Source organism: Colossoma macropomum, unplaced genomic scaffold (assembly GCF_904425465.1).
Source record: "Colossoma macropomum unplaced genomic scaffold, Colossoma_macropomum, whole genome shotgun sequence".
In the NCBI taxonomy this organism is placed as follows: Eukaryota; Metazoa; Chordata; class Actinopteri; order Characiformes; family Serrasalmidae; genus Colossoma; species Colossoma macropomum.
The window spans coordinates 318746-346519 of record NW_023494801.1 but is presented as its reverse complement, the minus strand read 5'-3'; the positions used below and the strand labels follow the sequence as shown (position 1 = coordinate 346519).

The following is a 27774-nucleotide window of genomic DNA, read 5'->3' as shown; positions in this document are numbered from 1 at the left end:
AATCCACACAGATTAAGCTCACATCTCCAAAATAGTAACTTACAGGAAAAGGAAAAGGAGCTTAACTTTCAGTGTAAGTTACTGTGAAGTTACAAGGCTTTTGTTCTGACAACAACTCATTATTCTGAAATAGTGAGTAAATATTTTGAGAAAATAAGTCATTATCTAGTTATTATCTCAGGAATTATTTTCTCAAAATACTGACTTACTATGTAAGAACTTTGACTTATTTTTCCAAGATATTAACATAGTAAGTTCTTGGGAAAGAAGTAGGTCAGTATTTTGAAAAAATAAGTAATTATCTTTGCCTAGAAAGTTGATATCTTGAGAAAATAAGTCATTATACTGACAGTATTTTGAGAACATAAGTCATTATTTTGATATAATAAGGTAATATTCTGGTCAAATAATTATTTTTTCTAATAAAGTAAGTTAATATTTTGAGAAAGTGAGTCATTATCTTGACATAGCGAGTCTGTATTTAGAGTAAATAATCTGACAGTGTAAGTCTGGAGAGGTAGTAAGTCATTACTCTGAGATAAAAAGCTGTTATTCTGCTGTATATTGTAATATTCAGTGATGTTGGTTCGTGTGACTGATGTTTTGGTTGTGCTGTTAGTCCCCAATCAGTATTGATTGATTAGAATAAGCAGTGTGTAGTTTGGAATAAGGTGTTTGTGCTGATCACCTATGTGTGTGTGTGTGTCAGCTGGGTGTTGTATAACAGCACTAACTTCCTGGGGGAGCAGTACGTGTTGTCAGAGGGGGATTATGCTAACTTAACCAGTATGGGCTGCCCCCCCGACTGCCTCATACGCTCCGTTAAATCTGTGCCAGTGGTGAGTACAGCTGTCTATCTGTACATTACCTCTCCTCCATCTCTCTCTCAGTCTGTTCTCTCTCTCTCTCTCTCTCTCTCTCAGTCTCTCTCTTCTCTCTCTCTCTCTCTCTCTCTCTCTCTCTCTCTCTCTGTCTCTTTCTCTTTCTCCCTCACACTCTCTCCCTCTGTCCTGACTATCTCTCTTGCATTCTATCTGTCTCTCTCTCTCTCTCTCTCTCTCTCCTCTCTCTCTCACCGTCACTGTCTGGTTCTCTCTATCAGACGTTCTCAGTGCCGTCCGTCTCTTTGTTCGGTCTGGAGTGTTTTGAGGGCCGAGAGGTTACCGTGGAGACTGAAGTGTCCAACATGATGGACGAGGGCTATAACCCTCACATCCTGTCTGTCAGAGTCAACAGTGGCTGGTGAGTGACTGAGTGAGTGAGAGAGAGTGAGTGAGTGAGAGTGAGAGAGAGAGAGTGAGAGTGAGAATGAGTAAGGGAGAGTGAGTGAGTGAGTGAGAGTGAGTGAGAGAGAGTGAGTGAGTGAAAGTGAGTGAGTGAGTGAGAGTGAGAGTGAATGAGTGAGAGTGAGTGAGTGAGAGTGAATGAGTGAGAGTGAGTGAGAGTGAGTGAGTGCGAGTGAGTGAGTGAGTGAGAGTGAGTGAGTGCGAGTGAGTGAGAGTGAGTGAGTGCGAGTGAGTGAGTGAGAGTGAGTGAGAGTGAGTGAGAGAGAGTGAGTGAGTGAGAGTGAAAGAGTGAGAGTGAGTGAGTGAGTGAGAGAGTGAGGGAGAGTGTGTTTATTTGTGTACCTGCCTCTCTCATCGTCCTCATAATGATCTACTCTGTCACTTCCTGCAGCTGGGTGTTATGTGAGCACACTAACTACAGGGGGCGCCAGTTCCTGCTTGAGCCCATCGAGATCACAAACTGGCACAAGTTCAGCTCCCTCTCCTCCGTCGGCTCCATGTACCCGATCCGCGCGGTGAGTCCGGGAACGGCTGCAGAGTCGAGCTGGAGCTCAAAACACACCCAGACACACAGAACCAGAGTCAGAACTTTGATGATCTACAGTTTTTTCTTCTTCTCCGTTTCTGAATTATGTCAACATATTCACTTCCCACATTAATGACTTTGAGTGGAAGTGGAAAAAAAGGATATGAGTTAATAAATTAAGTAATCAAGTAAGAAAGTAATTAATTTTTTTAATCAAAGATACAATCAAATTTTCATTATTTTGACCTAGTAAGTCAATATTTTGAGATGCTAAGTCAATATTCCAAGAAACTAAGTCATTTTACTGACATAAAAAGTCAATATTTTGAGAAAATATGTCTTTATTTTGGGATCATAAGCATTTTAAGTCATTATTTTACTAAGCGATACTAAGTCAATATTCAAAGACAGTAATTTTTCTGACATAATAAATAATTTGGGAGATTAAGTCATTATTTTGAGATACTAAGTCAGTATTTTTCTGACATTATAAGTAAACGTTTTGAGACAATACGTCTTTATAACGACATTATAAGTGAATGTTTTGAGAAATTAAGCCATTATTTTGAGATACTAAGTCAAAATTTAAGAAATTAAGTCATTGTTCTGATATAGTCGATTAATATTTTCAGAACATAAGTTATAGTTTTGAGATACTTAAGGTTCCAAGTCAGCATTTTGAGACAATATTTCAAGAACAGTAAGTCGTCATTCACAGCAGGTCAGTATTTGATGAATTATTCTGAGGTACAGTGAAATGTCGACCTCCTGCTGTCAGAAACAGAGAAATGCTGTGAGCACCTGTGTGTGTTTAACACGTGTATGTTTTCCTGCAGAAGCGGAGACTTTTCCGGATCCGGTACAAAGAGACCGGACACTACATGTCGGTGCAGGGCGGAGTGGACACTATGAAGTCTGGGCGCGTGGTGGTGTCCAAACAGGTGGAGGGTATGAGCGACATCTGGTTCTATCAGGACGGCCTGATTAAGAACAAGGTTGGTTTGATAGTTTGTTTACATCCTCATTAGTCCTGACGAGAGACTCTTACAGCGATCCGCACAAACACAGCATCAGAATCAGGGTCAGAATCCTTATTCGCCGAGTAGCAGGTGTCACCATAACGTTAAATCCAATAACATAAATGTAGAAAAAGATATACAGCATATAATCATAAAACAGTACACAAACAGGCCGCGGGTAAGAGGACGTGCAGTGAGAGAGACAGATGTCGTCGCTGTCTGGATAAAAACGTGTATCTCTACAATGGTGACTTTACAGTCGAGGGCAAAACATTTCTTAACTTTTAATTTAAGTTAATGTGAAGAGATTTTTTATTTCTATTGATCCATTCATCGTGAAATATTCACACAGTGTGACGGACGACACAGTGATGATATTTACTAAGCTGTACAGAGCCGCTCTTGTTCTTTCTGTAATAGAGGCTGTATTGTTTATTATAATGCTGATCTGTCTGTCTGTCTGTCTGTCTGTGTGCAGTTGGCGCAGAACATGAGTCTGCAGGTGATGGGGAATGTGGAGTCAGGAGCGAAGGTGGTGCTGTGGTCAGAAACCCGAACGCCTATTCAGACGTGGAGTGCCCAGCTCAGTGGCGCCATCTCCAGCCTCACCTTCCCCGGCCTGCTGCTGGACGTCAAAGGTGCGTATTTAAGGGGGCTATTCTACAGTGGCCCTCAGCCTGCTGTGGCTCACAAAACGACAGGTCCTGCCACCTGCAGTCTGACACTTTAGGGCCTTTAGGCCAGCTGTTTTTCACTTTAAAGCAGTGGTCCCCAATTTTTTTACAGTCAGACATTAATCTTCCTGTTGTTACCCCCTCTCACCCCTCACACACGCGCATATTGTCATGGTGCTTATGGAGACATTTAGGCTTTGTCCACTCAGCAGGTAAAAAGTGGCCCAAATCCAATCTTTTTTTTTATATGTGACACAGATGTGTGTCTGTGTGTCAGTGTGAACAGATAAACGCTCTGAATCTGACATTTTCAATTCCGATTAGAGACGCTTTCATATGTGGTACTGAAATCCAATACGTATCCGATCTGCGGCAGTGCGACTCTCTGAACAGGCAGATCGGAATTCATGTGACTGTTACGTCAGTCCAACTCGACATTCATCATAATTTTGCGCTGCTGAGACTCAGAAACATTTGGGTGATGATTCTGCACAAAGATTAGAAGAGACTTACTGCTACCGCTCAGTGTTCAGAGAGATTTCTAAAGAAATGTCTGAACGCGGCCGCAGGAGAACGAGGCTGCAGCGTCAAAGAACCGGTAAAAGTCTTTTTACGGCTCGAACACATTCTGGATGATGAGCCCAGCTGTCGGTCAGTGAAGCTTCATGATGGCTCCTGTGATGCTGGTGAAGATGAAGCTGATCCTCCGGGAGCGACTGGCGTTCGCTGGCGGTCGTGATTGTTTACCTCTGGATGAGCCATGAAGCAGCGTGACGCTCTGATCTTCTGCTCTGTGGTCAGTTTAGGAGCTGATCTGTTCAGACTGATGTCCCATACAGATCACATTTAAAAGATAATCTGAACAAACAAAAAAATCAGATTTGGTGAGAAAATCAGGTTTGGGCCACTTTTACCTGCTGTGTCAATGCAGCCTTAGACTGATCAAATCAGCCCACCTCAATGTATTTGTGTGTTTTTGATGTGATGAAACAACACATCAGATGTACCCTCACACTAAAAGGTGCTAAACTGAAATTGGGGTGGGACCCTCAAGGGTTCCTTTAGTTAGGGAACATAAATGAACCATAATGCATTGCAGTTATGAGCTACATTTTTAGGTTAGACTGACTCCATGTTCTCTATCCTGACTCCATTATTAATTTCTATTTTAAAACATCAGGTTATATAAAGCTACAAATATGCACGTTTCCTCTGGGAAACTTTAAAACAGCGAGTAACTAAATGTTACTAACCTGAGTTTGCCCTGTGTTGTATTGGCCGGCTAATGGAATTAAATTAAATAGGGATTAATGTCATTTTATGTACCCCCAGTGCCACAGTTTGGGAACCACTGCGTTACTATAGACACTGCAAAAATATGATTATGGCAGTTTTTCATAGCCTTTTTCTAAAATGTGCCATTTGTTTCTGTCCATTTCAAATCTCACAAGAACATATAACAATAATATCCTGACGTTGTGTTTATGCTGATATCTCCCACCCTTAATTCACACTGCATTCTGAAGAGCATGTTTAGATATCAGAGCATCTTCACTGTAGAAAATATTAACGTAAAAGAGTGAGTCAATCTGTCCGTCTTAAAATTGTAAGTTAATTAAAGTTTGTTATAAGCATGTTTGAAGCTCGACAAAATCACCTTTAAAAGGCTGCCAGGTGTTTTAGTTAAAGCTCATGTGCAGCGAATGTGTGAAACCGAACACTGAGCTTTTGTTGAAGCAGAAGAAGAATAAAGGTCCTCTTTTCTTCCAGGTGGCAAAACGTACGACAAGGAGCACGTGATCGTCCGCAGCGAGGCTGAAGAAAATGCTGGTCTATGGGAGCTAGAACTCCTTTAAGCCCCGCCCCTTCATACACACCTCTTGTCTTACCTGTTCTACCTGTTCTCTCACTTTACATTCACATTCCCGGAGGAACCCACTCAGTTTAATGTTTCTCGGTTTCTCCTCATCTAACACGCCCGGTTCTGCTGGTGAAGGTCAGCTGATGTCCAGATTAATCCAGTCCTCACAGGGCTGCCAGAGTTTACCAAAATAACCACGGACACGTTCACAGGATTACAGGGACATCATTACTATTTCTATTATTATTATTATTATTATTACATACTTTCTTATTAAACAGCACTGTCAGCATCATTTAGCATTTGTTAAGGTGGACCACGACACATTTTGCATTGATGACCTCCACATGATGTGTGGACGTTCTGAGAGATTCACCTGTTCACTTTTTAACAGACCTCAGAAATGGTGACCTTCTTAAAGGGAAACTCCACCAACTTTTCAGAAGTTCTGCATAATTAAGTAGTTAAGATGTAAACAGTCTTTCAGAGTGGTTCAGAGAGGTTCAGAGCAATTTGGTCTGAAACGTTCCGTTCTAGATAAACTTACCGAGTCAGAACTGTTCACAGTGGTGGTGATAGGAACCAGACGTCCACCTCTAAAAGCTCCCTCACAGAAGGTTCCTACATGAAATGGTTATGAATTCACTGCCTGATGACTGAGACACTGTTTTATGATAGTTTAGAGAACTTAAACTCCATTCATGGTGGAGGGATACATGCAGGGCGCTGTGAGGCAAAATAGTCCCCAAAGAAAACTTATTATTTCAGATTTTCCACTGTTTCACCATCTTATAAATGCTCAGGAGACACGTGTGTGGAGTTCCTCTTTAACTGATATTGTGAGGTGAAAAGCTTATTTTTTTCGTTGGCGCACTCATCATGAAATGTTCATGCAAAACAGCAGCTGGCATTTTTATATTATATAAAAAACAATAAAAGGAGTTCTTTCCGGACGCCGATGACGGTAGGTCAGTGTTTTGTCCTCTTTTCATTGGTTTGTTCTAGACTGCAGACTCAGGACTGTGTGTATAATGGTTACTCATTAACGCAGCACCTTCCATATGAACCTCAGGAAGAGCAGCTGATGCCTTTGGCGGTGACAGATCACAGCCTGGCGAGGCACACCAGACCCTCCACACCCACTCAGTACAACAACAACAACGTAAAAATCAGTTTAAAAATACCAAAATAGTACTAAAATACAATTCGAACCTGAAAAAAAATGAAAAATACATCTCCATCAGGACCACAGCTCAAATATATGTTTCAGAATTTGAAAATGCCATCTGCTGTTTATATTGAATTAATATTTCATGATAAATGGACCAGCAGTGGCCCAAAATGACTTGGGGTGAAAAACATGTTCCATTCGCTTGCATTCAAAGGTTAAGAATGTTAGTGGTGCCTTTGCACTGACCCCCACTGGCCCTGACTGTTATCCACACTCAGGCCGTCGGCACAGCTAATGAAGATCCAAACAAGCCAGTAAATCAATAACGTATTGAACATCTGCTCACCTGATTAATCTGCTCTGTACTGCAGTTCAGACCATTAGAACCCAAGTCTGACTGACATGATTAAACATATCTAACAGTGTTAAAGTCATAATTCTGCTTTTCTTTGATGCTCAGAACGTTTATAAATGAAATAAGTGTGTTTACCCAGCAGCCACTGTTTATCATTGAAACTGTGGTGCCTACTGAGCACGTCCACCCTGCCCAGCCGGAGAGGAGGATCTACACATCTCCTCAAGTTCCAGAATGTGCTAGATTTGTCCTTTTTGATACCAGCCAGCTGAAAGTCCAGCTCTGACTCAGACTTCTGCACCGACTCAGTTGCCTTACAGTGTATTTAAGATGGACGTTGATGCGAAGCGAGACAGTCCTGTTGTTGGATGTATGAATGTGACTGTGTTGATGTTCTCATCAGTAATTTTGGGGTGTGGATGTTCTCGTGTGTGTGTTTCAGTGTGAATGTCTGTAGCTGTTGCTATGCTATCGGTGTTACTCTGAGGTGTTTCTATGAAAAGGTGTTTTAGCTGCTGTCATGCCAAAATATATAGAAATATATAAACATGTTCATCTGAGTATTAAACAAATGTACTGTTTTTATAACTGTATTCTTTAAAGTATAATGTGAATTGTTATGACAGGGAGTGGCTTCATTTTTTTAATAAAAATACTAAAAATTGAGTTTTTTTCTCATTTCAATGTTATTTTGGGCCGCAGTTTGTTTAATTAAAGGTCAGATTCAGAGAAATATTATACTACAGCTGATCATTTCTGCTATCACTGCTTATCACTAAGCTAACGCCGGAGCACAGGAACATTCTCTGGCAGTTATAAACGAAACATCTGAAGCTGTGAAAGTCATTCCATCTGTTTTATCTGAAGTCTGTATCAGACATTATCATATATCTGATCTTGTGTGTATCAGTGCTACAGGGACTCTGCCGCCACTGTTTAACATTCCTAACAACGAACCGGAACCTGTTCAGACCACAGCTCATATTCAGTCAGTTATCTAGAACTTCCAGAAGGACTAGAGTGATGTCTTATTGTAAAGCAGAGCATGTTTGGTTGATTCTTCTGTCACTTCCTAATTATGCTGGTAGTTAATCTAATGTGTAAGGCCTTCAGTCCAGTTCCTGAAATCCTAACCAATAGGAGAGCAGCTCGGCTGAATCTTACTTACTTCAATAATTGCAGAGTTTAAATACGTCAAGGCATGTATTCCAGAGACGTTGGACCTTTTCTGAAGATCTAGAAGTTCTTGAGGGTTCTCCCGCTGATGATAAATGGTGACCTCCAGCTGAACCTGTATGGATCAGCCAGTTCCGAGGGTGGAGCTGTAGCGCATGAGTGCTGCTGCGTAATGCAGACGATGTAGTGAGGAACAGGAGTGGCACTGAGTTCCAACGCTTCTGTCTCCACTTTCGCCCACTGTCACACACACACTGACGAAAACATGAACAACTGCTGATAAAAACACATTGCAGCACTCACCAAAGCGGCTTGGTGATGCAGTGATGAACTGTTTTCACAGACAGAGGTTTTCAGAAGTGTTTCTGAGCCCATGCAGTGATTTCCACTACAGAATCATGTCTGTTTTTAATGCAGTGCTGCCTGAGGGCCCAAAGATCACGACCAGCAAATACTGGTTTTTGTCCTTGTCCCTTACATACAGAGATTTTTTAATGTTATTATGTACCGTAGATGATGAAAAGCTAAAGTTCTTTGCTATTTTATGTTGAGAAACGTTATTCTTGAATTGTTGCACTATTCGATGGTGCAGTCTTTCACAGAGTGGTGAACCCCTCCTCATCTTTACTTCTGAAAGACTCCGCCTCTCTGAGATGCTCTTTGTATCCAATCATGTTACTGACCTGTTGCCAATCAACCACCAGAGTGTTTTTTTAGCATTACGCAACTTTACCAGCCTTTTGTTCCCCCGTCCCAATCTTTTTTGGAACTTGTTGTTGGCATCAAATTCAAAATGGGCAAATACTTTTCAAAAAACTATTTTTGACATGTTGTCTTTGTACTCTTTACAACGAAACATATGGTTCAAATTATTTGCACATCATTGCATTTTGTTTTTACATTTTGCAAAGCATCCCAACTTTTTTGGAATTGGAGTTGTAATTTACTAACAGCTACCTTTACTAAATCCCTGCTGGGATGGGATTAGTTCTGCATGAGGAGGTGGGTGATGCCAGTTTACCTCAGGATGTCTGTAATGTTTATAAATGATTCACACAGCTAGTGGATCAGACACAGCAGTGCTGCTGGAGTTTTAAACACTGTGTCCACTCACTGTCCACTCTATTAGACACTCCTACCTTGTCGGTCCACCTTGTAGATGTAAAGTCAGAGTCGATAGCTCATCTGCTGCTGCACAGTTTGTGCTGGTCATCCTCTAGTCCTTCATCAGTGGTCACAGGACGCTGCCCACAGGAAGCTGTTGGCTGGATATTTTTGGTTGGTGGACTATTCTCAGTCCAGCAGTGACACTGAGGTGTTTAAAATCTCCAGCAGCACTGCTGTGTCTGATCCACTCAGACCAGCGCAACACACACTAACACACCACCACCACGTCAGTGTTACTGCAGTGCTGAGAATGATCCACCACCCAAATAGTACCTGCTCTGTGAGGGTCCATGGGGGTCCTGACCACTGAAGAACAGGGTAACAAAGTATCAGAAAAACAGATGGACTACAGTCTGTAACTGTAGAACTACAGAGTGAAACTATACGGTCAGTGGAGCCGATAAAGTGGACAGTGGGTGTAGAAACAAGGAGGTGGTTTTAATGTAAGTTGGAAATCCATTTTTGCTAATATATGTCATGGATTTGACATCCATATGTTGCCATGTGTCAGATGTTCTGTGAGAGTCCGGTTGCTCGGTCACTCCTGTCATGTGCCGTGGTTTATTCACCTCATCATCAGTGAGAAGGTCACCGAGGCCTGTGAGCTGAGCTGAGCTGTGCGTGCGGCTCCTGTTGATGTTCACTGAGCCTCATTACCTCCTCTCACACTCAGTCGCACTTTCAGCCAAGAGGAAACAGAAGGCGCTGATGAGGGAGCTTTCTAAGATTAAGCATCAGGAACCACTGACAATTACAAACACCCACTTTCTCCTCCTCAGCAGCTCTGAGTGTACATGAGGTTCTGATCCTGCTGCCTGTGTAGAGCTTTTAAGGTCAACCTGAAATCTAAATGTTTTTTGCTGTGTTACTTCATGACCTTGGTCCCACTGAGCACAGTCCATTGTGTCAAATCATTCAAAAGACATGGACAGGTATTTTTATATAACTGAAATGCATGTCAAGCACACGCAGTTGATGCTGAAATACATTCCACACTCTAAAATGTATTAATGCATATTAACTAAATATATTTTTTATTATATTAAAATATATGGAGTCTGACACCTTTAGAGATGAATTTGTGTTCCAGTATCTTCATTTTAAATCTGATCAAATGATCCTTTAACAGGACAGAAGCGAGTGTTGTGGGTATTGATACTCTGTGAAAATGCAGTTATGATCTGATATCTTGTTTATGTGAAATACATTGTGTGTGAGAGTCTGACTGCAGACGTACATGGTTAATGTAAAGTACAGTGCAGATCACAGAAGAACGTTTAGTCACATCTGGAACCTTCATTAAACACAACTGAACACAGATAATAACTAATACTGATAAAAGCATTTAAATATATATTTAACAAACACATTTTTGGCCATTTTCATGAATTGCAAAATATATTTGATGAATACATTTGGAATGTATTTTTTTCATATGGGAGTGTAGTGACATTTTCCTCTAAACACTGTCTGACGTTTGGTTAAGTCACTGTGTTCCAGTGGGCGAGAAAAATTATACTGTCCAATAATATCGGAACATCTTCAGCAAAAAAAATAAATAAATAAATAAAATCACATTTTTACTCAATTTGCAACCTAAATTTGTGACATTTTTAGACTTTGGGAGGCAAAAAGAAACTAAAATTGATATTATATAGATGCACTAAATATTGTCTCACGTAAAAGAGTTACTGTTATAAAATAGTGAACTTGGACACCAAAATGCCTGTTGTATTAATGACCCATTACAAATATAATGTCTGTATGATATGAACACCCCTATCATGTAATCACCCAGACACTGACTCACTCCACCTACAGCACACAGCCAATCATTTCAATGCATTTCTCTGTATTTAGTACAAGATCAGTCTCAGACTGACCTATAATAGAAGCAGATCAGATTGTAAGGCTCTTTTAAACTGTGCTGTGGTGTGTTGGTGTCCAGGTCACACCCAGGGGACGGATATCTGATCTGATAGCGGAGTGTGCAGATCCCGCTGTGCCAGAAGCTCTTTTGTTCGAGGTATTTCGACCATAGTGTGACTGTCTGGTTTTGTTCCTGAGCTGCAGAGCACAAAGTCTGATGGTGCAACCTGATCCACACCTGCTGGATCCGACACGAGCTGCAGATACGCCGTATATGTGGGCACTTCCTCCCGATTTGTCCTGCTTTCAGCCAACAGACCATCTGGATCCTTAACCCTTGTGTGGTGTTGATGTGTGTGTTACTCAGTGGTCTGCTGGACCCACCGCATTATTGTTTATTAAATCAATACAGCCATAACAGTTTATGTAAAAATACCAGATGTTTAAAATATCACAAGTGTCCACATAGGGTTCTCCTTTAGCAGCTGTAGCCAGTCAGCAGCCTATCCATGTTGTCCACCCTCACACACACACACATATACAAACACACACACACACACAACTCACTGTACTAGTTCACATTTTAAGAAAATAAACTAAAGAAGGTACTAAATTGTTGTTAGCTTTAGCTGAAACCCTGCTGAAAAGACCAGCACTTTAATTCCATACTGATCTAAACTGGTTTAGCTGGTCACCAGCATCCAAAACACAAAATATCATTGCTGTCCACAAAAAAACACAAACATCTCCATTTTTTTCCAGTTTGAATTTTTCTACATCATTTGAGTTCATCAGCTGCTCTTTACACTGTGTGAAGATGACATGATTTGGAATTAAACCTCTTTACATTCACTTACATTCAAAATAAAGAATATTTTGTCCTCTCCTGTAAATTTGCCATTTTGGAGATACTTGTTTTTCTTTGGACAGCAACGATGCTGGTTTTACTGGTACCTGACTATGCTGGTCTGTGCTGGGATGACCCGGAGAACCTCGGGTTTATTTATAATTTAAGAATAATCCGTCTAAAACTGTGGATGCAGGACAAAGAAAGAATGGCAGGTGGTAAAATCAGTTCACTAACAGTGACAGCTGTGCATCCCAATCGATCAATCAATCAGTCAATGATTTAAGCAAAAAATAAATAAATATAATAAATAAAATATAATAAATAAATTTATATTATAAATATATTAAAATATAAATAAATTTATATTATAAATATAAATAAATAAATAAATAAATAAATAGGAACATCCAAACAGAGAGTCGAACTATGTTACGATCCTATGTATTGAAAATCAGGTTAGACGTTTTTAAGCTTTTTGGTTTTGAGTTTCCTCAGTAATCTTCAAATCTCTGGTTCTGTGTTTTAGAGAAAGGCTGAGGATGTTTCTGTGGGTGGGATCAGGTGACTTTGAGCTGATAGACTGGTCTATAATCTCATCTTCCACTCTCACCTCACACCGGTCAGACCCACCACGGAGAGCAACAGGTAAACATCTTCACTCATCATAACCTTTTAAAGTGTGTTTCAGTCTGACGTCTCTGTCAGCTTCGTTACTGCACAGTGTTTTTATTACAGTCAGTTAAACTGAAATGTATCAGAGCAGTTTACTGTGTGTGTTTATGTTTTGTAGGTAAAAATTATGTTTATATTTTATGTCTTTATTATTATTCCTGTGATCTGCATCTGTGGAAGCCTGAGTTCATTAAACATTCTTTTTACCTGCACAACATGGCAGTCTGAGCTAATCAAACACGTCAACTTTAATTTTTAACTTTTTACAGTCTGAGTGCGTTTGCTGATGGTTTGATAGTGTTTGGTATTTCAGGAATCTCACGCATTCACTGCCTTTTTAATGTCCTAAAGATAAGAGCAGCGCCATGGATACCAGACTCCGCCCATCTGAAATGCTGGTGAGTGTCTGACACGCTCAGAAAGAAGAGTGATTAGTGTCAGTGAACAGCTGGAGATGTGAGGTCAGCTCTCCTCTTTCTGACTTCATCTCCCCCACTGGTCTGAACCTCACTGATTCACTGACTTAGACCCTCACTGATTCACTGACTTAGACCCTCACTGACTCAGACTCTCACTGATTCACTGACTTAGACCCTCACTGATTCACTGACTTAGACCCTCACTGACTCAGACTCTCACTGATTCACTGACGTAGACACTCACTGATTCACTGATTCAGACTCTCACTGATTCAGACCCTCACGGATTCAGACCCTCACTGATTCAGACACTCACTGATTCAGACTCTCACATAGCAGACCCTCACTGATTCACTGACTCAGACCCTCACTGATTCACTGACTCAGACTATCACTGATTCACTGACTCAGACCCTCACTGACTCACTGATCCAGATCTAGTCCATTCTGAAGACCCTGAGCTGGCCTGAGTTAGAATGTTGATTCTTCTTCTTCTTCATTATTACCTTCTTCATCTTCTTTCTTTTCTTGCTCTTCATCTTCTTTTTCATGATAATTGTCATCTTCATAAAGATTATCGTCATCTTCGTCGTCTGCATCTGTTTTATTATGTTTTATGCTCCGTCTTTGTTTTCTGCCTCATCTTTACTTATATTTCTTTTATAGCTTCATCTTCTTCTTGATCATCACAATCATCATCATCACCATCACTGTTTTCTTCCTCTCCTCTCTGTCAGTGTTGGGGAACTCTAGGATCGGTCCGTCCTTTCCCAGACTTCCAGCCCGAGAGAGACGTTGTTGACCTTCAGACTGCTGTGGATCAGAAAGGTAAACCAGCTCATTAAGACGCTTCAGCTGATTCACTATTGTGGCTACAGAGAGACTGAAAGCTGGTGGAGAGCAGAGATGAGGGTGACCTTCTGCACACTCTTCACAGCTCTGCTACAGCCTTTAGAGTCTCAGCCAGGAACTGATGGAGCTCCAGGCTGGATGTTAGTTTGGCAACATTAAGATCTTTGAAACAGCCGTAACAGAGAAGCAGGTGCAGTGATCAGATTTGTGTTTCGGACAGTTAATATCAGATCTACCAGTGAAACTGTGTTTCTGTAGATATAAACACTCTGGTGAGGATCCTGACCAACCGCAGCAGCGCTCAGAGGCAGACGCTGACCCAAGACTATCAGACTCACATGCAGAAGGTGAGCTCAGTATTAAGTCTTTGACTTTTGTGTCATTTTTCAGTAGTTTGGATAATTATGATTGAAATTACTTCTTCTTCTCCTCCTCCTCCTCCTCCTCCTCCTTCTCTTCTTCCTCCTCCTCTTGTTCTTTCTCTTCATCTTCTTTTTTTATCTTATTCTTATTCTTCATTTTCCTCTTCTTCTTCCTTTTCATCTTCTTCCTATTCTACATCATCTTCCTCTTCCTCTTCTTCTTCTTCTTCTTTATTCTTCATGTTGGGTAACAGTGTGTCTGTACGCTACAGGAGCTGAAAGCTGGTCTAAAGAAGGTTCTATCTGGAGATCTGGAGTCTCTGATGCTCGGCCTGATGATGACACCTGAGCAGTTTGAGGCTCATCGTCTGCGGCAGGCCATGGAGGTTAGAGTGTTAGTGTGTGTGTGTGTGTGTGTTTATGTGTGTGTGTGTGTGTGTGTGTGTTTATGTGTGTGTGTGTGTGTTTAATTATTAATGCACCTGAGTACCAGTTTCACAGGTACACCTACCTTCTAGCTACAGTAATTGGCCATTTTATCAGAAACACTCACTATTCAACAGCCATTAAGTACAAGTGATTTATTTTAGGAGATTTTGTGAGGAGGTTAGACATAATATGATCCATTTGCATAAGGAAGCAGAAAGTCAAAGGAAAATAAATGAGTTTCCAAAAGTTCTTTACTGTGAAATAGTCAGATACCACCCTTCACTCTTTTACACTTCCACTCAGAATGGCCATTATATACATGTTCTTAATTTTTCAGGTGGTATTTTAAGACCATCCTTAATTTATTTAATATACAGCCAAAATTATATTAGTTAATATAAGATTATCCACTCTATAAGGAACTAGAAAGCCTGAAGTTCAAAAACTGATTAACAGCTACAGAGAAAATGAGGCTCCTAACAACCACCTGGAAGAGCTGGTCGACCCCAAAACTGCCCCCATCAGATAAACCGCACTTAAAACCTTCATCTCTGAGAGAGAGGAGAAAATCAAGCTGATCAGATCTGAAAACATCCACAGGTGTTTCTGTCCATCCTTCCACTGTGAGAAGACGACTCAGCGCTGTGGGTCTGAAAGGATGTGTAGCTGATCAAGAAGAAGCTCACTGAGAAAAGGAGACGGACACATCAAACAAAGAAGCTGAACGATGGACTGACCACCCCAGAGTCCAGACCTCAACACCACTGAATGTGTTTGATTACTTCAGAAAATCATCAACCAGCTTTTAAGACTGAACTTTGGAGGTGTGTCTGCAGATTCTTTGAGGAACTGAAAAGAATGGAAGTTTAATGTGTGTTTTTTGCTTTTTCGTCTGACACAAAAATGAATATCTTGTACTTAATGGCTGTTTTGACTGGAAATTAAATAAATGAATGAAGATTCTCTGAGTTTTAGATACCTAAATGCTAAATGCTGTAAATGCAGGTACCTAATAAAGTGGAAACTCAGTCTGTATATAATAAATCACTGTGTTTGTGTTTGTGTTTACAGGGAGTCGGTACAGATGAAGAAACTCTGCTGGAGATTTTGTGTACGAGGACACCGCAACAGCTTTCTAACATCAAAGCTGTGTATAATGAAGGTGAGGTTTTTGGAACTATGAGCACATAAACATTTACAGTACAGTCACAACTGCTCATTGTACAAACGTCAGTTCCAGAAAAGATTGGACAGTATATAAAATGCATATGAAAACAGAAAGCAGTGATTAGCAAATCCACTTTGCCTGTATGACAAAAAATCGAGGAGAAGGGAACGCTTTGCAACAAGCAACTTTTAAAAGGCATGACAAAAACTCCACAGATGAATAGAGTGTGAGGTGCCTTTTCCAACGAGCCCTGGATCACTTTGTTAGCCTTCAGGGAACCAGAGATATGGACCCCGAAATCTCACCAGTGTGCATCCTAGGCAGACTTGCCGAGACCCTCGCCCAGAGTGGAGGTCCAGAGAGCCAGAGGAATTTACAGCGACGCAACTGGATGAAAATAATCAGAACCAACTTCAAACTTTGCAGGATTATAAGACGTAACCGCACATGACTTTTTTCTGTAGTCTTTGGGAAACAGGAGATTTAGTACAGAACATTTAGTCTCTGATCTTTAAAGCACAGGGGATTTATGTTAGATTGAAACCCAACCCCCCAGATTAGAGTGCAGCATGACATGTCCTTTCCAAAGAGCGCTGGATCTCACTGCTAGCCTTTAGGAAACTGGAGATATGGACCCTGAAACCACCAGGCTCCTCACCTGTTGTCTTCTCTGAGGCACCCACGTCGTTATTGTCATAATCACATAATCACATAAGCGCCTAATCAACATCAAGCTTAAAGTGTCATTACCGAGCAGTAAAGTCGAATAGTCTGTACTCTGCACAGTGGAAGTCATTTATCAACAACATACAGAAACGCCGCCGATTTCTCTGGGCTCAAGTTGGAATGGACTGATACTCAGTCGAAACGTGTTTTGTGATCTGGCGAGTCGACCTTTCAGATTGTTTACGGAAATAATGGATGCCGTGTTCTCTGGGCTAAAGAAGAAAAGGACCATCCAGATTGTTACCAGCATAAAGTTCACAATCCAGCGTCTGTTTAGATGCCGTCCCAGGATTATTTCAACACTTGTCTCCTGATAAAAATTTGTGCTGCATTAAGAAACTCAAAATCCAACAGCAGCTGAAGACTTGCATAACAGATGATTCCCAAAAAACCTTTAAAACTGCCTTGAGTCCCCAAATGGGTGTTAAGTGCTGTTAAAAAGGGAATTAACACTGTTTCAACAACTTCTTTGGGAATGAGGTTTGTAGTAGAAGATTGTGAAGCCTTTAAAATGAGACATATGTATATTTTTGTGAGATATTATATTGAGTCATGCACGTTACTGAAACTGTCCTTATCTTTTGCATTATTAATTGAAATATAATAGTAAATACTTACAGTGATTTATAATGTAGAGTTGAAAGTGAGATAAGAGAATAATAACAGTCAATCTGTAACAGTGTGAATCATGAGCTGCTTCACGCTGCCGGGTGACTAAGCTTGTTGAGATGATTTGATATGAATGTTTTGGTAGAATATAAGCGTGATCTGGAGAAAGATCTGATCAGTGAGACCAGCGGAGACTTCACCAAACTGCTCGTGGCTTTGCTGAAGGTACAGTGAGATGCCTTGGTCTGCATCATGTGGACACAAGTCTATATCACGGTTATATTGATACATACTCTGATTGTGATGTACAGTACAGTTCAAAAGTTTGGAATCAACATTTTCAATAATGTAAAACCAGTTTATTTCCAAATAAATGTATAAAGTTATTGTAATCTGCTCGTCCTGAAGAACTTCACTGGTCTGAGATCATCAGTAAGACACTACTGTAAATACTACTGAGGAAATGTTAGATGTGTTCAGAGTGAGAGACAGAGCTGCAGAAGATTCTGAAATGAAGGTATTAAATAATAAAAAATACATATAAAATACAATAAATATATGTATATAAAATTATAAAATGAAATAAAATAAAAAAAAATGAACATCTAGAATTCATCGTATTTCAAATCTCAAGGAAAGTAACGATCGTAAATAGATAATTATAGTGTATTTAATAACTTCTTATGCAAAGCATTCTTGAAATTTGGACTACAACATCATAAAATACCTTTTGGTGAATAGAATATTTAAATCCACATTGTATAAGTAATGATTGAGCCGTTCCAAACTTTTAAACAGTAATGTTCTTACAGTAGATAGTATTGTGTGAGAGTCAGAGACCCTTCATTTATTTCATTTCCAGCTTCTGATCTCCTGTTTTTTTATTTGAATTTCCTCTTCCTTATGCAAGGAATCATCTTATATCTAATCTTCTCACAAACAGGCCCTGAAAATGAATAACTTGTACTTAACTCCTTTAATGACCAACCACAGTTTTATTACACACTTCTATAAACTAAGGACAGCTCAGCCAGTTTGCACTGAAGTCCCTGTAGTTACTGAATAATAAACCTTAGATCAGAGATGTCAAACTCAACTAGTAAAAGGGCCGTACTAAAAAAGCTAATCTGTGGGCCAGCTGTGTCTTCACTTCATTTTCAAACAGTTTGCCACGACCTGAACAGGCCATTATTAATTTAAAACATGCCAAAGCTGCAACAGAAAAATAGGCACTGAATACTTATTTTAAAATAATCCTAAATAAAAATAAATTGTTTTGCTGAAACTAGACTCCAGGCATCTTTTCGTTGTGCGTAACCTCTGGCCCAGAGATTGTTGTTGGGGGTCAGAATGCACACTGTGTTGCAGTGCATGCTGGGGACTGTAGTGCATCTCAGGGTGAAACGGACTAATAAGAACAGAAAATTAAAATAATTTCACAGGCTGAATAGAACTGTGTCACGGGCCTGACTTGGACCTCGGGCCTCATGTTTGACACATGGGCCTCAGTACGTAACAAGCCTGAGAGTTTAAGGTGTTGATGGCTGTTTTGGCTGGAAATTTAATAAACGAAATGTGATCTCAGACTTTTGCACAGTGCCGTATTTACTTTGATGTAACATCAGCTGCATCATTATGACTGAAATGTTTGTTGTATCATGTGAACTCCCTGAAACTCACCAACAACATGTGAGATTTGGTCAGGATGTTCACAGTACACAGTAACAACACAGCCTTCTGATATATCACTACGGCTGATATCGCCAAAACGGTTATCAGACTGTGCAATGTGCAGCCTTAACGCTCCAGCACTGCCTGACCCCTCCATTCTTCACTTCTTTAGAAGGAGTACAGGCCGGGACACCTCGAGTCGGACGTTCAAGTGAGTATAAGATCATTCCATGCTCTTGTTCTGTCGCCCCGCCTTTCCTCGCTGGTCAAGGTGACATTTCCTTTCGTTTGTTTCATTTCAATCGAAACTATAAAGCTGATAAGCTAACCGGTACCGAATGTTGACACTGCGTTTGTTTGTTCAGTGACATTATGTGTCCTGATTTCGCCTTCCGGTTTCCTCTGGTCCGGTCAGGCTTTCATCTATTACAGTAAATACAGGTCAAGAGTCAATACTGATCAATCATGGCAGCATCTGTCAATCAGTGAAGTCAACATCGAGGGCAGTCAATGATAGCCATTGTATGGTCAAGCGACTATCACATCGAACACTCTCTCTAACCTTATACTGTCACTCCTTTTACTCTAAAGCTTATACCGTCAGTGATTTTGATGTCTCTTAGGTCTTATCTGAAGAGCTGAGCAGTAAGAAGGCCACCGCAGGCCCGTGGATACAAATCCTCACCTCGAGAAGTCCAGACCATCTCAGAAAAGGTACAGTGAGCCAGATGCCTCGTTTAATGTCTGTAATAATTAACCCAGAGGAATGAGAGCGAGGTTAACACAGAACATGACTTCTGGACACAAATTTTCCAAAATACCCCCCAGTTCACTGTATAAGATGTAAACAGAGAGATTCAGAGTAGTTTGGTGTGAAATGGTTCAGATGTCTTTACAGTGGTGGTGATGGGAACCAGGGGTCGCCATGACTACAACACAAATATAGACATTTTATTTACTATCCAGAACCACCAGTGAACCTACACGAGTCTTCTGAGTTTATATGGAATGTTGATGATGGAAAATAGTGGAAAATCTGAAATAATAAGTTTTCTTTGGGGACTATTTTGCCTCACAGCGCCCTGCATGTATCCCTCCACCATGAATGGAGTTTAAGTTCTCTAAACTATCATAAAACAGTGTCTCAGTCATCAGGCAGTGAATTCATAACCATTTCATGTAGGAACTTTCTGTGAGGGAGCTTTTAGAGGTGGACGTCTGGTTCCTATCACCACCACTGTGAACATGTCAACATTTATCTATTTTGGCTTTTAATTTAATAAAAATAAAAATGTTTCAAGAGATGTTTGAAGAGACATCCCAGAATGATAAACCACTAGTAACCTACAAAAATTGGTTATTTAAGCATTTAAATGAGAAAATATATACATTGAATTATACTATGATATGGATGTTGGCCCTAGTGTGCAGCACTACATTCAGCATATTGTCAGATTCTAAACTGAACTGCACTAATAGTTGAAATGTGGTAGAAAACTGTGTAACTGTATTTAAAATGTAAATGAAATTAGTTCACGGTGAGGTGTGTATTGATTATGTGACTGATGATCATTAATGATGAATAGTGATTCATGTTGCTGATGTGGTTTCAGTGCTGATAGACCTGGAGGCTGAGAGGGAGCAGCCTGTGGCTGAAATCATAGAGAAGCGCTTTGGAGGAATCCTCTCTGGAGATCTCAAACTGGGCTTACTAACTCTCAGTGAGTGTGTGTGTGTGAGTGTGTGTGTGTGTGTGTGTGTGTTGAGCTGTGAGTGTGTGTGTGTGCGTGTGTGTGTGTGAGTGTGTGTGTTGAGCTGTGTGTGTGTGTGTGTGTGTGTGCGTGTGTGTGTGTGAGTGTGTGTGTTGCACGCAGCGCAGTTTTCAGCTGCTTTCACTCTGAACACTTAATGAATGAAAATTCGCCGGGTGGAGCTTCAGTGAGGAGCACAGCCGAACACGGAGCCCACCGCAGACCCGCAGGGCCATTTTTCCCATTTTGCGCGATGCACTTCGTCCAATCGTTTCAGTGCGGCCAATAGGAGAGCAGCAGACGGTTCTGGCGGTTCTTCTTGTCACCTGATAGGTCGGATTTATCAGAGAACGCGGCCCATTTTGCGAACACTGCGCGCACATACAGCTGTGAAAGGGGTCCGAGTTCTAATGAAGTTGGGGTCTGAACAAGAAGTGGTCTGAGATCCCAAAGGGCCAGAAAGAAGACTGAGTCCTCTTTAGAGTTCACTTACATTGTGAACACAAAACGAACTGAGGTCATTTGCAGTTGGTTCCCTTCCAGGTTCACTTTAACAGAACTCAGTTCGGTTCTTTTAAAACGAACTATATGTGAAAACACTGTAAGAATACCTGTAAGTGTTTCTCCTCTGCTGTCTCCACAGTGCGCTGCATAGAGAACCAACATCTCTATTTGGCCCAGCGCATCCTGAACATGAAGGTAAGTGTCCTGTAACTGAAACTGATGAAGAACAGATTTGTGCAAATTAGCCAGAAGAAAACTGAAAAAAATTATCTGGGGTTATTTCTCCAGTTTGTTTAGCAGCATGGGATTAATATAATCTGGGGTTATTTCTATGGTTTATTTCATGGCACAGGATTAATGTATAAATGCTTGTGCTCTGTAGGGGTCAGTGCTGCAGGGAGTGCTGGTGTCCCACTGTGAGGAGGATCTACTGGCTGTGAGGGTGGCATACAAGACACACACTGGAACCTCACTGTACACCACCTTACAGGTTACTCATACACACACACACACACACACACACAATGTATATCATACAAACATTACAGTGGATTTTGCATTTTGTAATTAAAATGTTCAGTTATATGATTATGTAAGTTTTGTTTGTGTTTGTTATTGATCCACTTAATTATATACACATTTCATTTAATTAATACAAATGAGAAACATTCTGTCTACACAAACACAGTGTTAGTTTCATGGCCATAAAGCCCTCAATCGGCCTTTACGTTGTAAATAACGTATTATTATGTATGTATATGTTTTGAAGCTAGAATTCCTTCTGAATTCTCTCCACAGAAGCAGTTTAAGGGAGAACTCCAGCAGGCCCTGTTGGCCATCTGCTGTGCTGAAGACTGAACAGTAAACAAGCCCTTATTTTAATACGGCACTATCGCACTTCTTATAAAATAAAATTAAAAAATGAACAACCTTCAACCTTTTACATGAAATCTGCTCTCCTCTGTCTGCACTCATAATAAACCTCAGTAACTCAGTGCTGTTTCAGTCTTTGTGAGTTTGCTGCAGTTACACTGGTTCATTTCCTCCTCCTGTTTCTGTACGGGTTAGTTATATGGTCATAAAGCCCTTATGTGGCCTTCACGTTATGCCATAAACAGAGAGAGTCTGGGTTGTTGTAATGTGAGATTTATCTTTACTAATCCATCTGAAATCGACTGTCTGAGGAGCTTTTCTTTGAAATTCAAATGGACTGTTTCTTGGTAGAAGGTCACAATGCCTCAAACCATGAAGCAGGAACAAGGAAATCAGTTTAAATTACTCGAGAACTGTTTGGGGTGTGTTTGTGTGTGTGTGTGTCAGTCCAAGGTGACCTGATATATAACTAATGCATGTACAGAAAGACATCATATTTATAGTGTTTGACGGTATCATAGTTATAGTGTTTAATGACATCATAGTCATGGTGTTTGATGGTATTATGGAGGTGCTGTTTGATGTGGTAGTGTTTGATGGTGTCGTAGTGGTGTTCTCAGGCATTGAGGCATTGATGGCATTGATGGTAGCATAGTGGTAGTTTCTGGTGACGCTGTAGTTGTAGTGTTTGTTGGTTGCTTGTCCTCCTGTGTCTTACAGTTCACTGTGCAGAGACCAGCCTCTGTTTGCTCAGCGTGAATAACACAGCAGTAAAGTGAGGAGACCAGCTGTTTGAATGACTTTAAAGCCCCACTTTATTTCTGCTCTGTGGACTCAGCAGACGCTGTACACAGCTCTTATGTAATTCATGAGGCGTTTGAAAATCGATCAGTACCTGGATCTTTCTTACTTAACTCCGTTCTTGGTTAGCATCAGTTTTTTCATTTCATTTTTTTAAAAGTGCTAAGAAGAGTTAAGTTGGTGCTTGAAAATACATTACAGATTTTATCCTTGACCTTAAAGGTTTCTAACTGCCTTTTATTGCTTGAGAAACATCTGAAATAAGGCAAGTTATTCCTACAAGATACTGAGAAATGAGTTCATGCTTTCATAACTAATAGGTTAGACGGTAATGTGTTACTGGTTGGTTGCTCTGCCGTCTCTCTAAATTGACGACAAGGTCTTGTTTTTGACGTTTAACCCTCTCTCCCACGCTTCGAATTCTCTATTTCTATATCTGTGTCTGTATCTTTGTGATGATCCAGCTCAGAAATCCAGTTCAGACACTTCCTGAATCTGTAGAGTCGCCCTTTTCATTCCATCTTATCACGAGATCATACGAGACTCACATCCGGAGTTATGAGCCTATGAAGAGGGGCTGAGATACACGTCATCTGCCTCTCACCATGTGGAACTGGTGGATTGGTGTGTCCATCTACATTCTGTGTGAAACTGACCGATAGACACTCAGGAAATCACTAAGGACTGACCATCACGCCGGAAACCCTTCATTCTTCATTCAGTCCACATCGGAGACTCGTGTGAAACGGCGTGCAGAGAGTTTACAGCTGCTGAAGCTGCTGCAGCAGTTTTGGAAAGTAGTGATGAAGATAACGGAGATTTAGATATGAAACATATGAGGATCATGTTATATGAAGAGACTTTAGAGGAGAGTTTAAGAAGAGATGAACAAATCCAGAGAGAATCACCTCAGTTAGGCTCTTAATGGCTGAGCTCCAGCATATATCACTGATCTGTTTCTAGGCCACTTCACTCAGCTGAGGCTGCCTTACTGCAAACTCACATCTCTCACAGCTCAGTTGGTGGAAGATCATTTTCATAAAGAGCTCTGCAACAGCATTCCAGACGATATGTAATGCAAGCTTTTAAATCCAGATCAAAAAGACGGGTGTTCTACATGCTCTGTGTTTCGGGGGGCTTTAGAGGCTGGTATGCCTTTGGGAAAGAGACAGCAGTTGCTGTTGTGCTGTTGTTTAGTTAGTTTAAATGTGGTGTGTGTTGATTATGTTATCTTGTATTGGACTGTGGGTGAGATAGTGGAAGTTCGTGTATCTAAAATAAGGAAAAATTGTACGTGCGTGCCCCCTCGCTTTGTTTGTATGTGCCTTTTTCTGCTGGTGTAAATAAAAGGGCACTTCTCATGGCAGAAATAGTGGCCTCTCCTTGTCTTTCTGTACACTGATGCCATAATATAGTTTTTCTGGGCAATTTTGGAGCATCTCTGTTCATCCGCACATCGTGAATTGCTATCACAATGTAAAGAGTAACTGAAGTTTTCAAACTGCAAATGTAAAAAAGTAAAAAATGAGAAAAATGGAGATACAAGGTTTTTGTGTGACCGTGAGGACATTCCTAAAAGTATTGTGGCTCATTTCCTGCTGTTTGTAATTGAGCTGTACTTTCATTTCGAATGTTTCAGTATTGCTGTTATTTGAATATTCATCTTCTCATTCTGGCTCACTGACTTACATTCAGTGAATTCTCTGCTGCTGCCAGACAGTTTGTGAATGTTCAGTGTAATTTGAGCCAAATCATCAGTTTAAGCACATTCAACGACAGTGCAGACTGATCAGTGGGATGAGTGTGTTTGGGCTGATTGACGGCTGAGTGCTTTACCTGCACAGTGACCAAGACACAGTTAGTAACTTCATGGTGTGGAGAGAGAGCACAGAGCATTCAGACGGTCAGCGTCCGTCCACAAACGCTCCTCAGGAGAGCATTAGATGTTTAGAATGAGAGCTGTCTAATCCAGGGGCTCTTATTAATATACACTGAGGCTGAACAAACTCCAAGAGGTCAACAAAGGGATAAAAAGTGCTGTTTCTTATTTCCAGGATGTGCCAGTGTGATAGACACTCTTTACTGTAGAATCTGTGGCTTTAGCTACATGATCTGAGTGTGAAGACAAGTTAAAGTCATTAACGTAAAATAAACAATGTATTTGGTGGAATTTCGCTCAGAAGCTCCATCACTAAACCCAGCGTACTGTAGTCACTATACTCTGGAGGCACCACCTAATGAAGAAGAATGACCGAACTGTGAACTCCACCGTGAATTTTTTCAATTTTCAACACTTTAATCGGATCATTCTGTTGGCCCTGTTATCTCTCCATAAAACCCAGAGGTCCGAGATCACCATGAAACAGCCATTAAATACGAATAGATATCAGCTGTCTGAGTCAGTGAGTCACTCTACCTTTATTCCAGCTTCCATTCTGTTCAGGAGACTCACTTTCAGCTCCTCAAAGAATCTGCAGACACACCTCCAAAGTTCAGTCTTAGAAGCTGGTTGATGATTTTCTTGAACTCAGTGGAAACTCCTGTTTCTTTTCACTATGATTTTCTCCTTCTCCTATATATATATATATATATACTTTATTGGCTGGAAATTGGACTGAAATATGGTCTTTGATCTTTTTGTACTGTAATTTTCTTTCACCCAAAATGAGACACTTCAAGTGGTTATTCACTATATTCACCATTATATAAGTGTATGCGTGCAAAATTAACACATCCAACTCCTTAAATACAGTATAACAGGACGTTGGTTCTAAGCTGCTTCCTGTTGAATAGACAGAGCACACAAACACACAAACACACAAACCACGACAAGACTTGAATTTGATGATTTCGCCTGTAGATTTATTCATTATTGGTGATTTTACAACATATTTAGGCATTCATGATTCTCCAAGAAAATTCTTTCAGAAAGAGATAAAAATATAAATATGATGTATCAACGCTCATCATACAGTACTACAGATTCTGGAAAACAGTGTTTTGCGTCATTCAGTTTCGGTCAGCTCGGCCAAAACATCAGCAACTTTTCCAAAACACTGAAAGTCCAACAGGCAGTCTTTATGGTTTGGGGGTGGGGGGGGGTCACAGTCCCCGGGGTGCTGAGTTAGTTCATCATAAGCTCAGTTAACGTTCAGTTCCACAGCAGATAAAGAGCAGGCAGGATGCAGGTCATTAGCGTAGCTTTAGCATCAGGACTGCTGGATTTTGTTGTGCTCTGAGTGGCGGTGGTAACATTTGAAGTCGTCACCGCAGTGCTGTTTGATGGTATCACAGTGGTGCTGTTTGATGGTATCACAGTGGTGCTGTTAGATGGTATCACCGTGGTGCTGTTAGAAGGTGCTGCAGTGGAGCTGTTTGCAGGTGCTGCGGTGGTGCTGTTAACTGGTGTTGAGGTGGAGTTGGTTGATGGCGCTGCGGTGGCGGTGCTTGATTGCTTTGCGTTGGTGCTGCCTGCAGCCGCTGTGCTACTTGCCTTGAACAGTGGAAAACAGGTTGTTTCCATTCGTTAGTTATTGATTGCATAATACAAATCACGCAACAGTAAAGTCAATTGTGCCAACCGCTGAGTATGAGATCAATAGGCTTTAGGCTCTGGGTCAATATGCCTTATCAGAGCACACTTAGTGGATTAAACTGAGAGAAAAATTCATTTTATTGATCATACTACTCTGTCTCACAACATACAGTCACAGCTTCAAGCGCGAACACTAAGAAAAGCAATGCCTTGTGTTAAAAATACAACCTCAGCATTATTTTGTTCATTTACATTTGGTAATAACTGAAATTGCACTAATTTGTGTATAATAGTTCTTAATAAATGTATATGATGTAAACAGAGCGGTTCAGAGAGGCTTGGTGTGAAACGCTCCATTCTAGATAAACTGTTCACAGTGGTGGTGATAGGAACCAGACGTCCACCTCTAAAAGCTCCCTCACAGAAAGTTCCTACAGGAAATGGTTATGAATTCACTGCCTGATGACTGAGACACTGTTTTATGATAGTTTAGAGAACTTAAGCTCCATTCATGGTGGAGGGATACATGCAGGGCGCTGTGAGGCAAAATAGTCCCCAAAGAAAACGTATTATTTCAGATGTGTTGAACACCTACAACCCAGAAAAATAGTTGTAGATAGTTTTTACGACTTCCTAAGATTTTTACCTAAATATAAATCTTTCCCGTGTTGTTTTTGATGTTAAAGCAGTGATGCTGGTTTCTGGCAGTTTTCAGTAAAGCGTGTCAGTTTAATAAGCTTTCACCTGAAATGCAGCGTCATTCTCGCTCTGAGTCTTCAGAAAGCTCTCTACAGTGAACCTTCACATCAAACCACTCTGAATAAGTTTGTTTGCTAAACCACTAAGCCATCTAATTATCAGGGTTAACCAAATGTTCAAAATTCTCTAAAAAGGGAATTATTAGGGAATTCAATAATTCAGGAATTATTAGGGAATTTTGAGAATTTGGTGGAATTCGCCTCAAAGTTCCATCATGAAACTGACCAAATTTTCAAAATTTCCTAATAATTCAGGAACTATTAGGGAATTTAATAATCTGGGGATTATTAGAGAATTTTGAAAATTTGGTGGAATTCACCTCCAAGTTCTCTCATGACACTGACCGCAGTAAACACTGTGTATCCGTATAGCACAAATGACTAATATAACCCGTTTAAATGGATGTGGCTGAATTAAAGGACAGATGTAGTCTTTACCTGGGCCATTGTGGAGGCCAGCATGGCCAGCAGGCAGAGTCCAGCGGTCAGAGACTTCATGGTGTGGAAACAGAGAACCGTCCAGACAGGTTAGACTTGAATACGCAGCCAGTATAACTGTGTCCCTCCTGAAAAGACCGTTAGGCGCCTGCTGTAAGACTGCCTGTCTCATACAGGTGGACCTATTTATACACCATCCAGACCACGCCCCTTTCCTGGAAGAGCTCCTCTGAGTCCTCAATACAGGAGCTA

The 27774-nt window shown here is 40.7% G+C and overlaps 3 protein-coding genes across 3 annotated transcripts in view; 2 read left to right on the top strand and 1 right to left on the bottom strand.

Moving 5' to 3' along the window:
- Nucleotides 1-7558, top strand: part of crybg2 (crystallin beta-gamma domain containing 2) — a 72581-nt gene extending 65023 nt beyond the window's left edge. The window contains exons 17-22 of the mRNA XM_036590440.1: nucleotides 710-839; nucleotides 1103-1242; nucleotides 1678-1801; nucleotides 2649-2807; nucleotides 3310-3469; nucleotides 5276-7558. Of these exons, the coding sequence (XP_036446333.1) occupies nucleotides 710-839; nucleotides 1103-1242; nucleotides 1678-1801; nucleotides 2649-2807; nucleotides 3310-3469; nucleotides 5276-5361 (799 nt within the window). The 3' untranslated portion in view covers nucleotides 5362-7558. The remainder of the gene's footprint in view (nucleotides 1-709; nucleotides 840-1102; nucleotides 1243-1677; nucleotides 1802-2648; nucleotides 2808-3309; nucleotides 3470-5275) is intronic.
- A 5011-nt stretch (nucleotides 7559-12569) lies between these two features.
- On the top strand, nucleotides 12570-22111 carry zgc:101785 (uncharacterized protein LOC450032 homolog). Its single transcript, XM_036589585.1, has 13 exons — nucleotides 12570-12599; nucleotides 12978-13024; nucleotides 13783-13873; nucleotides 14156-14244; nucleotides 14532-14645; nucleotides 15760-15850; nucleotides 17337-17416; nucleotides 19035-19073; nucleotides 19486-19576; nucleotides 20476-20583; nucleotides 21257-21312; nucleotides 21500-21607; nucleotides 21916-22111. The coding sequence occupies exons 2-13, from the start codon at nucleotides 12992-12994 to the stop codon at nucleotides 21973-21975; spliced, it is 960 nt and encodes a 319-aa protein (XP_036445478.1). The 5' UTR covers nucleotides 12570-12599; nucleotides 12978-12991; the 3' UTR covers nucleotides 21976-22111.
- A 3520-nt stretch (nucleotides 22112-25631) lies between these two features.
- On the bottom strand, nucleotides 25632-27774 carry LOC118821201 (mucin-5AC-like). Its single transcript, XM_036589701.1, has 2 exons — nucleotides 27523-27774; nucleotides 25632-26284 (listed from the first exon to the last, which is right to left on the bottom strand). Exons 1-2 carry the CDS (start codon nucleotides 27580-27582, stop codon nucleotides 25943-25945), a joined length of 402 nt encoding a protein of 133 aa, XP_036445594.1. The 5' UTR covers nucleotides 27583-27774; the 3' UTR covers nucleotides 25632-25942.